Source organism: Aplidium turbinatum, chromosome 13 (assembly GCF_918807975.1).
Source record: "Aplidium turbinatum chromosome 13, kaAplTurb1.1, whole genome shotgun sequence".
NCBI lineage: Eukaryota > Metazoa > Chordata > Ascidiacea > Aplousobranchia > Polyclinidae > Aplidium > Aplidium turbinatum.
In genome coordinates this window covers 18,588,593-18,600,910 of record NC_137484.1, presented here as the reverse complement: position 1 = coordinate 18,600,910, position 12,318 = coordinate 18,588,593, and the positions used below count along the sequence as shown (strand labels likewise).

Below are 12,318 nucleotides of genomic sequence, written 5' to 3'. Positions count from 1 at the left end.
TGATTTATTATTCTAGTTTCATAGCAGCATAAATAGACACACGGATAATAATCATTCACTAAATTATTACTGATTTTTTGATATTGATGAAATTAGCCTGCCGCGCATTAAAGGAATAAGTTTTAAATGTTCATCGGCACAAGAACACAAGCAGTCCCCAAAAGCCCTCTCTGCTTGAGGTTCCAATGAAGTTCCTGAAGACATGGAATCTTTAGCTTTGTCTTGACAAGACATCATACAGCGCTGCAGCCTTTGCTGATATTCTTCCAATTCTGCAAATTAGAAAAATCTGTTCACTTGTATGATGACGAAAAGGACAAAACGTCCAAGGTGACAAGAAGTCTTCAGTTTGACTCAATTTTCACTGACATTTTTCAACTCCAAGCTGTAGATATAGAATTTAAGAACTGGGGGAGACCATACACAGCAGTAAGTAGGCTATACACGAGCAACTTTGCATCATATTTATTAGACAGAGTAGCCTAGGCGTTTTATATAAATCATGCTTTTTCAAAAGACAGCTGAAACAGCTGCTATGAAAAAAACTACGCTTCCCACGCAAGGGAAGCTTATTCTTGAAGGGCGGGAAGCGGTTTCAGATGTACTATAAAAAATACCTATCTTGCTGCAACTGGTTCCGTGTAATACTGCAACTCTGCGATTCGGGAGTTTCGTTTGTGCCTTTGACGAATATAGCTGTGTGCTTTGTTTGTTTGTTTGTGAGTTGCCCTCATTAGTCAAGGTCAACGCAGTGGTTTTCATAAAAATAAATTATGTTTCTTTCCTATTCAAGTAATCATCGAAAACGACAAAAGTCAAGCAGCAGTTTTTTCTAAAGGAACTTGATACACAAGTTGTGAGGGCGAAGGGATCATCTTTCCGTTCGTAAGCGCAAAACTGGTTATAAAACTACCATAATGTAGATTTCTTAAAATAGTTTTCCATAAATAATTCGACTTTTCTGTTGGTTGTTTTGCTCATACAAGCTCAAAACGCGTATAAGGTTAAAACAATTTTTATACAGTGTGTCGCGCGTTATTGCTTGAAAGCAATAAAACACAGAAAATAAAGTCTGGTTCAAGCCTCAAACAAACTAAACGTTTTTTAACCACACCGCAACAAAACGACGCTAAATCATTGCAGAATGCCGTTTGCGCAGACTTTCAATGATGGGCTATGCACATATGCAGGTTTTCTATACAAAATAGCTATCATATCAATTTAAATATATCATATAATATAACAACGATCATGCTGCTAAAAGCGAAACTCAATCAATTGCATATCATATAATATTCAGCAAATTATACAAAAAACTATTATCATGGTTGATGTGGCTAAAACCGCCCCCATAGTTTCTTGAGTAAGAAACTGTACGTGAGCAAGAAGGTGGGATTTGTGGCAGTTATTATCAGCTCAAACTAACGCAATTGCTTTAACAGACCAAAAGTGTGCATGCTTGCAAGCAACAGCTGGCACAATGTACAGCAATCTTCGACAAAACAACCATAGTACCATTTTCTGGTGTCAAAAAATGCAATTCATTACTTTTAGCAAAAAGCTATTATCATTGGAGAAGTGATATCCAGCCACCTTGGCTTTAAGACTTATATAAGAACCCACACATTTGATCATTACATTTCCATCTTCATATACATTAGTACACAATACAAAATTTCTATAATCAAAACTACCATACCCTAAAAAAAATGTTTTTTTCAGATGATGTACATTGTACAAACCTTAAACAGAGAACTACAATGCGTAAGAAAAGTGCTACAGTACAGAGTTTGCACTTTTTTCTCGATAGTATGAGTGGTTTTTTATGATCCACAAACTTACCTTGTTTCATAATAGATTGTATTTTGATAACAGGTTGCTGGCTTCGTTTAATACAATCTTGAACTTCTTCAGCCGAGGTGTTCGCATTGTCGCAACACTTGGCACTTTCGCGTAATGACTGACCCTGCAAATTGATAAGACGATAAAAAAACTTATGGCAACAACATGACCTTCTGCAGCAGCATGAGTCTATGTATGAGTACAAGCAAACTTCAAGAAAATTCCAGAACACCATGAGCAATGTTTATTTGATGTTTTAATCTGTCTTCTCCATAAAAACTAGTGGAATACTAATGTTTGCTGTTAATAGAGCTAAATGTGTAAAATTCCTGAATTGTTTATATATTTTGTAAAAAATCAGTCATTACAATTAATTTGAGATATGACAGAAAGGGCCAGCAAGCCCAGCTTGACTGTAGAATATGCGAAGATCTCGATGAATGAATGATATATGCGCTCAACTGATACTCCACACTGTCTTCAGATGAATGTGTTTTAACTGAGTGGTTTTGTGTAAAATAAACTTTTCAGTTTTAACTGCATTGCATTTTGTTTACGATTATACAGTTCTTGTCATAGAATTAGTTTAGCAAATGATCGTATAGTATCATTTTCACGCATAAATCACAATTGAAATGTGACTACTAGTTATACTGAAGACTAAAACATAGATAGAATTCTTAATACCGACACCATAATTATGCTTTGTTCCTTTCTTTTATGAATGTACTGTGTTTGTACAATTAACTACATACAATTGACACAATATGCAATACAGATGTTTATTGGAAGAGAAAAATATAGTAACAGAACGAATATAAGTAACAAGCAGTGGCATACGGTGACCTTTGTTATGACTTATGGTGTTCATTTTTTAGAACGTGTCAAACACATGCTTGATATGCACATTGCACAGTGATTCTTTATAAAACATCAGTTTATTTTGATAGGATCTGAACAGTGAACAGCCATTGAGCAAACTGCAAACCTAGCGTGTATTTAAAGAGCTTGCCAGATGTTTCGTCTCTGAGATCTTTCGGCCCAGGTTTTCAGCACTACAAGACATCAGCTACTGTTGTGGAAAGCGCAAGATTACAAGTGGCAAAACACCATGACCGAAATGACTTTTAAGCTTTTTACGATTTCCAATAACACTACAATAGTCTGTCGTAGAGGCTTTGAACCACTGACGCAGGTCCGGTCACCAGCATCGCTTAATCTTGCAGTGATCTCTTTATCCACACAACCGGAAAATGTGGCTATAATTTCCGAAGTGCTGAGGGTCGAAAGATCTCAGGGACGAAACAGCTGGCACCCTTAAAAGCCTTCTAAAAAAAGAGAACACCCAACAAAATGGTCACCGTACGCCACTAGTAATTAGGCTTTTTTTCTAGTGTAAGTTCACTGCACTGATGAGACCTAAAGGTAGAAACAGTGTGCAGTTATAATGGTACGAACCTGAATTTTTCTCATGAAATTTTTTTCCAAATCTCTTTGCAAGTCACTAGCTGCCACATCTATACGTTTCAGTGATGCTTCAACCCGCTCTTCCATTTCTTGTGGTATCAAACTCAACAGCAATAAATTAAATTATTCAATATTATATAACTTAAGCTGCTAACCAAATTCTCCTAAAAAATTCAAAAGTAGTTGGGAAAACTAAACTAGATGGCGATAACAATAATAATGTTTCATTTTGTGCTCATTACAACAACCTACTGATTTTATTTTGGCATACCATTAAGCGTCTTTGCCGATATACACCTGGGTGCTCACTGCTCAGTAGCAGTGTCGAAGCCACATTCTTTCCAACATTGCACAGACCTTCTCACCACAGAGCCGATATTAACAGGCTTAGCTTGTTTTACAGCATCACGGTTCGGTGTTCTGCCATGCTAGACAGAGTCATTATATGCCTGATCTAGTAGCCCCCCCCTAAAGAAGTCAGTGGTGACTGGTTGATGAAACATCGAAGTAAATGCAGATTATCCCCTGAAACACTTTGTAATAAACTAATACATATATAGTTTGTTTTGCACCAGAAGAGCATAGGCCTATTATGTTGTTGCAACCACACTATCTTTTGTAGTTAATACTGATTTAAACTGCATAAATGCAACTACAATTTATGTACAGTACCGTATATACTACAGATTTAGAGATGGTATGATATCATAAGCATTGTATGCATGGCTCGACAGAGTATTACAATGTTTAATTGTTTAAACATTATACAATGTTACAATGTTCAATTTGCAAATCATAAACAGAAATATGCTACCATACCATTATACAGTGCATTGCATTAATTTAAACATATATATAGGCTAGGGTTAGTCAACAAAGGTCCAGTTCGACAAGTTGTATATTTTTAGCAGTCCAGCGAATACGTTCGTCGTCGGCTCCAGCTCGTGTCCGAGCATTGGTTTTGTCTTCAAATTGAATTTGGTTTTGGATGGTGATGTCGTATATGTCGTACGTTATTTCACACGCAACCACAAAAGTTAAACTATCACTACCAGTACCGAATAATTTTTTTTAGGTAAAATGTACAACTTGACTTAGATGTTTGACGAAGTGGCAAACTATTATTTAATATTATTATTAAAGTGTTGTGAGGTCAGAAGGGCTTCCCTCCCTGCTACTAGAATAATCACAAAAATTGCTTCCTCCCGGAGTCCCGGTAGAAATCTGTTTAAAGAGGCCCTGACATGTGGAAATAAAGTTATTCTTCCAAAAGACCGAGGTCCACCATCAACAACCAAAAGATCCGGATTCGAGTTTGAGTAGCTATGACATAGGAAAATGATAATAACAGCATTTACATCGATAGTACAAACCATTTCTGAAGTGCTGCACAGAACAATTGCAAACAAAACATGTTTAGCAAATAGTCCAAAATCATATGAATAATCAATCAATCAGTTTATTTATTTGTCACAAACAAAAACATGAAAAGAATACAAAGTATCCAATAATCTGTTGTGTGTCATATGACAAGGAGACTGGGAAAAGACCAAGCGGTCATCTAGTCAGCAGCCACCTCAAGCTAGGTGATGCACCGTACGTCTAAATAACATACAAAGTAAATACACAAACAATCATGTAAAAAATCAAGCATTTGCTGATACAGATACACATGTTTTCATTAGACAAAAAAAAAACTAAGCAGGTTTAATAAGAACAGAAATAAAAAGTTTTTAGGCAAGTCTTAAATTAATTTAATTTTTTCGGCATCCTTGTATGAGTAAGTAAATAATTTCCACCACTAGCAATCCAGTAGAGGATCCTTGGGAGCACCTGGTGACATGCCCTCACAACCGAGAATAAACATGTACTTTTTTATTTTTGCAAAATTGTCTTGCTGGCTTTGCTCAATTATAGTAGGTATCGTTTAAACCTAACTGCTGGCATTGGGCATGTATAATTGCATATTTTTAGCAGAGGATAAGAAGAAGAACTTTTCATGCCCCTTCAAACTGAAAACATAATCCACTATATTCCAAAATAAACACATTGTTAGCTCAAGTAGTTATGGCTCATCTTTGCCATCATAGGGAAACTTTTCTATGGAAACTCTGTATGCACAATGCATTATTATAGCACAAACATAACTAAGTGCCCAACCATGCAATATTTTAAATACAAACAAGCATGTTTTGAAGCATATGCAATGAAAAAAACAAGTAAGCACATTATGATATACAGATGCAAGTACCACAGTGTAAATTTCAAAACTGACTTGAGAGCTGCAAAATCAACTCTATTGCATTAAACCTCCAATTCCTATTGCATTAATACTTCAACAATTGTTTTTCTATGACAATGTGGCTATTTTTACACACTTGTTGCCATGGTTACCATCAGGTGTTGCCAGAGTTAGGATTAAAGTTAGGAAGGGTTAAGGTAAGGGTTAGAGTTAGGTTTTTGATCTTTGCCCAGGACTATAAAAAATTTCTAAAATACAAGTACCAGTATATATTTGCTTTCAACAGCTTTAAACTTTTCTCAAATTAGGGCAGAATTCCTTATCTGGCAACGCTATTACTACACTACATAGTGTAAATATAGCCACAGCCTTTCTATTTATTTATTTATTTGGATTTTGTTTCAGACACAAGTAGAATTGGTCCATAGGATACAAACACACAAAGAAAACGAAATACAACACCACACAAGAGAACGAGTAGCAGCTATCGGTACTACACAAATATTAACCACAAGTTTCAGGCTGGACAGCACGATCACGATGCTGGAAGAAAGCAGATTGATAATAATATACATTTTTGTAGCCTAATAGTAATAGCAGATCAATACAAGCATCTCAGCAGATATCTTACAAAGTGGCTTTATTTAATGCACTGGCTGTAATCTGTCCAGGCCTTCAAAACATTCCAAATCACAAGTTTTTGTCTTCAACTGGTTTAAACTTTTCTTAAATTAGGACAGAATTCCTTATCTAGCAACACTAGTGCCGTAGATATAGTCACGTTCTTCATCTTAAGGTAGCAACTTGTCTGTTGAAAAAAAGATAAAAGATAGACCTAATTCCAATCTAGCGCACAGTATCTTTTAAACCTCAATTCTTGTTTCATAGCCTCATCAAAGACCATCAATTATTGCAATTCGTATTAAAGAAATGCATTTCAACCATTCATAGAACAACACTTAACCTACCACAGCAGTCTCAGCGACCTTAAACTTGCTCAAACAACGTTTTCAGCAATCAGCTCTCAGATCAGCAGTTACTGCGCTCTAGCCTCTATCACGTGTAGCCCTACCAACCGAGCAAGCAAACCATAGGAGAAAAGGCGAATTGTTTCCTAGGAAATACCCAACCTTTTTGTCCCTGAAGATGAAAGCAGAACCGAAAAGTTACGGAAATATCCGAACACAAAGATTAAAGTAAAATGACTTTTCCAAATTTGGTGATTCTACCCGTGAGAGATTGAGACAGTGTTTCATCGTTGCGACGTAGCACAAAGGAGAAAATCCATGTAAGCTTCACACTCTTCGCCAAATATGGGCCACATCAAAATACGTCAACGTCAAGGAGAAATAACTCTTCAAAAAATATTTAACAATTATTCAAAAAGTAAGGCACTTTATAAACCAAAAAATAGATCTTTGGAAAGATATTTTTCTGCTCTATCGATTGGTATAGTTTTCTCAAAAATTCATCGGTTAAAAAAGAAGTTATTTTGTAAAAACTATTTGGGCTTGCGCGTGAATGACGTCAACGAGACAAGCGAGATCTCCAGACGATTGTTCATAAGCGAGATCACGCACGAATTCGTCACTCATTCTCTTTGCGCTTTCTCTGAAGCAGGTTGAATTGGAGAAGCTTAAGTGAAGAACAAGATTTGCAAAACGTTAGCAATTGTCAGCCTATCATCAAATTTCATGCTTATGATTCATTAAATATTTTTTTCTGAATCACATGCTTGAGTGGTTGAAAAGTTATTGTCAAGTTTAAGAAATATTTAGTCAGGAAAACGGTCCATATGTTGGCACAGATCACTAACACGGTGGCGGTGCACAAGAATATTTCAGAACCTCTTTGGAACAATTGGGAAGGTATACCTGTTAGCTCACCTAGCTCAGTTGATTCCCGTGAATGCGACATTACCTCAGACTGCAGTGAATCTAAAAATACGAATTGGAAAAAGGAAAAGAACTGTATGCTTGCAGATTATTCAAATGTTTGGCAAGAAAATGAGTTGGAGTTTTTAGAACAAAGTCTTAACATTGCCAACAGCGATACCAACGTAAATTCGTATTCATCGAGTATCCTCACAAACATTGAAGTAGGAATGCAAACTAAAAATGGTCAAACGCCCCTGCTTGCAAAAATTACGAAAAAGGATTATGAGGATATAGACCGGTGCGTAGGTGGTAGTAATTATATCAATGCACATGCATCTCCAAGAGATCTGCTAACATTGTCATCTCAAGCTGATACTACTTTACAACAATCAAGACAGGGCAACCAGGAAACAACTTGTGGTAATTTTCCATCGGAGTCAGATCCATTGGGATTACTATTGCAATCGGACTTTAACCCAGCAGCAACAGATTCAAGTGTAACTGCAAACTCGAATTCCTCACCAAAGAGAAGCACACTGCCATCGAGAAACAAAAACACTTTAACCGCTTCGAGAGGCATGAAGCTCGAAGCACCGCTGGCCGACAACAAATCAAACGAGAAACGCCATTTTTCAAAAGCACCCAACGTCGATCTGTCTACAACACATTTTCCATCTTATCAAGATACTCAGACTTCGGGTAAGTAAACAAAAACGTTTGTTTGATTTAATGAAATCTGTGTAGATAGATCTAATATATTAATATAAACTGTAGAATACCGTAATGTTGAAATAATATACCTTTTAGGCTGTCATTAGTGGTAAAAAACATTGTCAGGTGTGTTGGGTGTTCGTTCTGCACCTACCAAACAGAATCTGTATTGTACAAGTATTCCACTCTTTTTATATACTTGGGTGTAAAGTTTATCGTGATGCTGGTTTTAAGTTTCCACTTGGCGTTGATCATGACATCATTTAAATGTATTACACCGGAATAAACAATTAATTAATAATAACAGCTTAATTAAAATGGCACTTGAATAAATTGTATTGCAAACCGCAGAAACATAATTTGTTAAGTGCTTTGAGTACCTGACGTAAATATAGGCCCATATAATGTAAACTGCATACAAAAGTAAATAACAAGAACGTAATAATTAAATATTTTATTACCATATTTAATTTAGTACTTTGTCTTCCATACCTCCTAATTTGGACAGTGCGCAATTCAAAAACTATCGTTATTTGACAAAAAAAAATCTTCAGATAATGGCGTTACACATTAGGTATCATTACAGCTACAATTAACCTGTACCAGCGCAATTTTTTCGAGGGACTTTTGGTTACGAAATTTTTTATTTACGACAGTCTTTTTTTGCAAGTAAAATGGTATATATTTCGGACTACAGAAAGACATTATCCATAGTATAAGCAGTTTGTAAGCGAGAAACAGACAGTTGAAGTGTATGAAAATTAAATGTTCATGACAGCTTTATGCTACAATATAGACCTATGCGCAATGTTTTTAAATATTTTTATTTTTATATTTCAGATTCAAAAATGCATTCGCTACAATATTATTTACCTCAACAAACTTTTGCTCCATCGCTGTGTGAGAATGGAATTGATATTCCGATGCCATGTATGATTCCATCTGTTCAAACCACAATGCAGTCAAGATCAGAATCTTTTGACCAACAGACGGCAATGTACGAGCCAGGCCACCAGCTATCTCCAATGACGTCATCTCAAAGTTCAACAGCAGATATAGAAACGACGTACACAGAATCTTGTGCAAGACACAATGCCGTTCATATGACATATTCATCTCCAGCTAGTATTGGGCGTCCACGTTCCCACAGCCCCTTTGGACTTGGAATCTCCAAGGCATATTCAATGAATCAATTCTCTGGCAATGATGAAGGACCTTACATTTATTCCCAATATCCGGACAACGCCGCTGCATCCCCTATTTCTAATCAAAATGCAGGTGCTCAAGATATTGTTTGCTCCCACCAATCTTCCATGGTATCTTCTAATGAAATACCGTTGTACTCGAAGCAATCTCAACAACAGGGATCACCAAGCTTAGAAGCATATTCCGATGCAGTTTCCAACTCAATCAACCAATCATTATTGAACAACGTTACAGACATAAAAACAGAACCATATTCTCCACCTCAATATGTCGTCTGTGGCAGTTCTCCACCAAATGGGTATTTATCAAATGGATCTCCAACCTATGAGCCGTCTTCGAGTGGATTGGCACAGCAAGACTTAAATTACACAAATTTTGCTTCCCAAAATCAACACGTTTTTCAATTGAATCCCAATCTTGAAAATGACTATTTAATGGACCAGCAACTTTCATCAACTCAAGGAAGCCCCATTGTTGATCATTATTGTAAAACCTCTATCAATGAACTTGATATGACTGCGGAAGATACTATTCGACAATTCCAAGAAAGTCTTCTATCTACTCAGCAGCCATCTAGCCAACAAAGTAATATTGAAGACCAGTTTTCTCGTCAATATAACAATTTCCTTCCTCCACCCAGCTATCCAAATGAAAATGTCGTCGAAAATTTTTCTCGGGAAAATAATTTATTTCGGCCGGAGTTAAGCCACTCTGTTCCGGCAAACTCATACCCCAATGTACAGCAATCAACACCTCGTGTTTCGCCTTACAACATACCGAGAAAAACAGTTTCTGCAAGCGCTTCTAACAGAAAGTCACAAACTAACCGAAAAAGTCCAAAAGTTTTGCCACAAGATCGACCTTACGCTTGTCCAATAGCTGGATGCGGAAAGAAATTCTCTCGCACTGACGAACTGAACAGACACGTTCGAATCCATACAGGTAAATACATAAAGTGGTTTAAATTTTATTTGTTAATTTTTTAACCCAAAATTTCTTGACTTAACTGTCATACTTATGTGGTAGGTCGACGTAAAATATTTTGTTTAAATGGCTAAAGCAAGTTTAAAAATGTAGAGTAATTAATCAATGATATCTTGTGTTTTTAGGCGTCAAACCATTCGTATGCCAAGAGTGCAATCGGCGGTTTTCGAGAAGCGATCACTTGCGTACGCACACTCGGACACACACTGGAGAAAAGCCGTATCCTTGTGATATTTGTAACAAACGATTTGCCAGAAGTGACGAGTGCAAGAGACACAGAAGAATCCACGACAAAATAAAGGCAAAAAAAACTGTGACTACCCCACAACCCAGAAAGCAATCGAGGCAAAAGAACAACCAGACAGCCTTGGAGGACGCTCAAAGAGTGTACCACTCAAAAACTCATAAAATGGCAGAAAGCTTAGCCATTTCTTCACAGCAGTGTCTGCCCAAAACTGAAAGCCCGTTTGAACAATTTTATTAATTTTTTTATGAAATTTTCTTTCCGTTACACGACTAACTATTCTGATAATATAACAAGGTAACACAACTGTCTATTTTGTGATTCATATTAGTATCTGACACCGTTTATTTTTTGCAATTGAAACAATGCAAAAAATAAATAAGGATTTCTTTTTCTGTAGCCTACTTAAGAAAAAACGGTTCGTATTGAAATTTTTAATTTTTGTGCTTAGTTTTACTTGTTATTTTGAGTTTGTGTTTGTTTATATGATGATATCATGGTGAGTATATTCTAGGAATTAACTAAAAGGATTTTAAAACGACGTAACTATTTAAAAGTATTTTCTTGATATGTTGCGTTCGACATTCCTGTCAAACAAAAGCGATTGAAAAATAGCTCAAAACGCTATAATGCTGCTTTAAAATTGTTCCGATTCAACGTAATTTATTCCTTTACCACTGGGCAACATGCCTAATTGAGCAATTAAAATGTCTGTGTTTTTATTCAAATAGACACAAAGTCAAACAATTTTCCCAAAAAAGCTCATATATGTTTCAAATTACTCAAAGAACTTACATTGAAAGTTTACATCATATTTTTAAAAAGTTCAGGTGTATTTTATCATTGTTTTTGTCGCAATAACTATATGATAATATTTGTATGGTATAGGTTGACTGCCGAACCAATGGCTGGACAATAGTTCACGTACGGTACAAAGCTTTTTTCATCTATGGCTGTCTCTATAAAATTCTGCTTGTGTTTCCACGTTGCTATTAGTCTGTCGTTGGGGCCGAAATTTGTGCTTTGTTTGTGTATTTTGTTGGAAAATTTAATACGCTGATGTTTTGTTAAATTTTATCGTTACAAATGAATTTTTTGTGTATTTTTTCTTGCTGTTGATCAGCGAAATGTGCTTCTTAAAAGGCGGATAACGCTTAATAAAAGCGGAAACCAAAAATACTGCACACGAGTACACATATGCTCCTCAAGTTCATGAGTCACGCTGTCTCAGAGGAAATGTCAGCTTAGACTGGTGCAAGGATTAAGACTTAACTTAGTCTAATAGTCCCATCGGCGCATCCTGTTCACACTGCACACTTTTGTCCATAGTGTTTTCGAGTAACGTTTTTGCTTTGTCTGATCCAGTCCAGAGACTGTACGCCAAAGTGACAAGTCTCAAGCTGCAAGTGAGACGATGACATCATAGTATCGTTTAGCAATATGTCCATAAGCTTACCGCATTTGCTTAAGTCATATTAATCAGTTTCATACCGATCGCTTCTCCAAACCAAACTTTTCTCCATTTGTAAGTTAAAGTGGTTACATTAACAAGACAACTTATACGCAATGTTGTTAAATAAAGATGAAGTATTGAAGCAATGGAGACCAGGCAAATCGAATAGCTCAGGATGCAAAACTCTGACATCCATATTTTAAAATTTATTACAGCAAAGAAGCACGTTATTAGAGCTGTGACTTTGCAGCGTTATAGTGAAACTTAACTCAAAAGTCATTTGAAGAAAACA

The 12,318-nt window shown here is 36.2% G+C and overlaps 2 protein-coding genes across 2 annotated transcripts; one reads left to right on the top strand and one right to left on the bottom strand.

The window, feature by feature from the left end:
• Positions 1-6,559, bottom strand: LOC145782040 (protein FAM136A-like). The gene is made up of 3 exons (XM_082593772.1): positions 3,301-6,559; positions 1,843-1,966; positions 1-272 (listed from the first exon to the last, which is right to left on the bottom strand). The coding sequence occupies exons 1-3, from the start codon at positions 3,394-3,396 to the stop codon at positions 67-69; spliced, it is 426 nt and encodes a 141-aa protein (XP_082449898.1). The 5' UTR covers positions 3,397-6,559; the 3' UTR covers positions 1-66.
• Positions 6,560-7,157: 598 nt separating this feature from the next.
• Positions 7,158-11,757, top strand: LOC145781784 (uncharacterized). The gene is made up of 3 exons (XM_082593456.1): positions 7,158-8,127; positions 8,980-10,287; positions 10,455-11,757. The coding sequence occupies exons 1-3, from the start codon at positions 7,347-7,349 to the stop codon at positions 10,811-10,813; spliced, it is 2,448 nt and encodes an 815-aa protein (XP_082449582.1). The 5' UTR covers positions 7,158-7,346; the 3' UTR covers positions 10,814-11,757.
• The last annotated feature ends 561 nt before the right edge of the window (positions 11,758-12,318 follow it).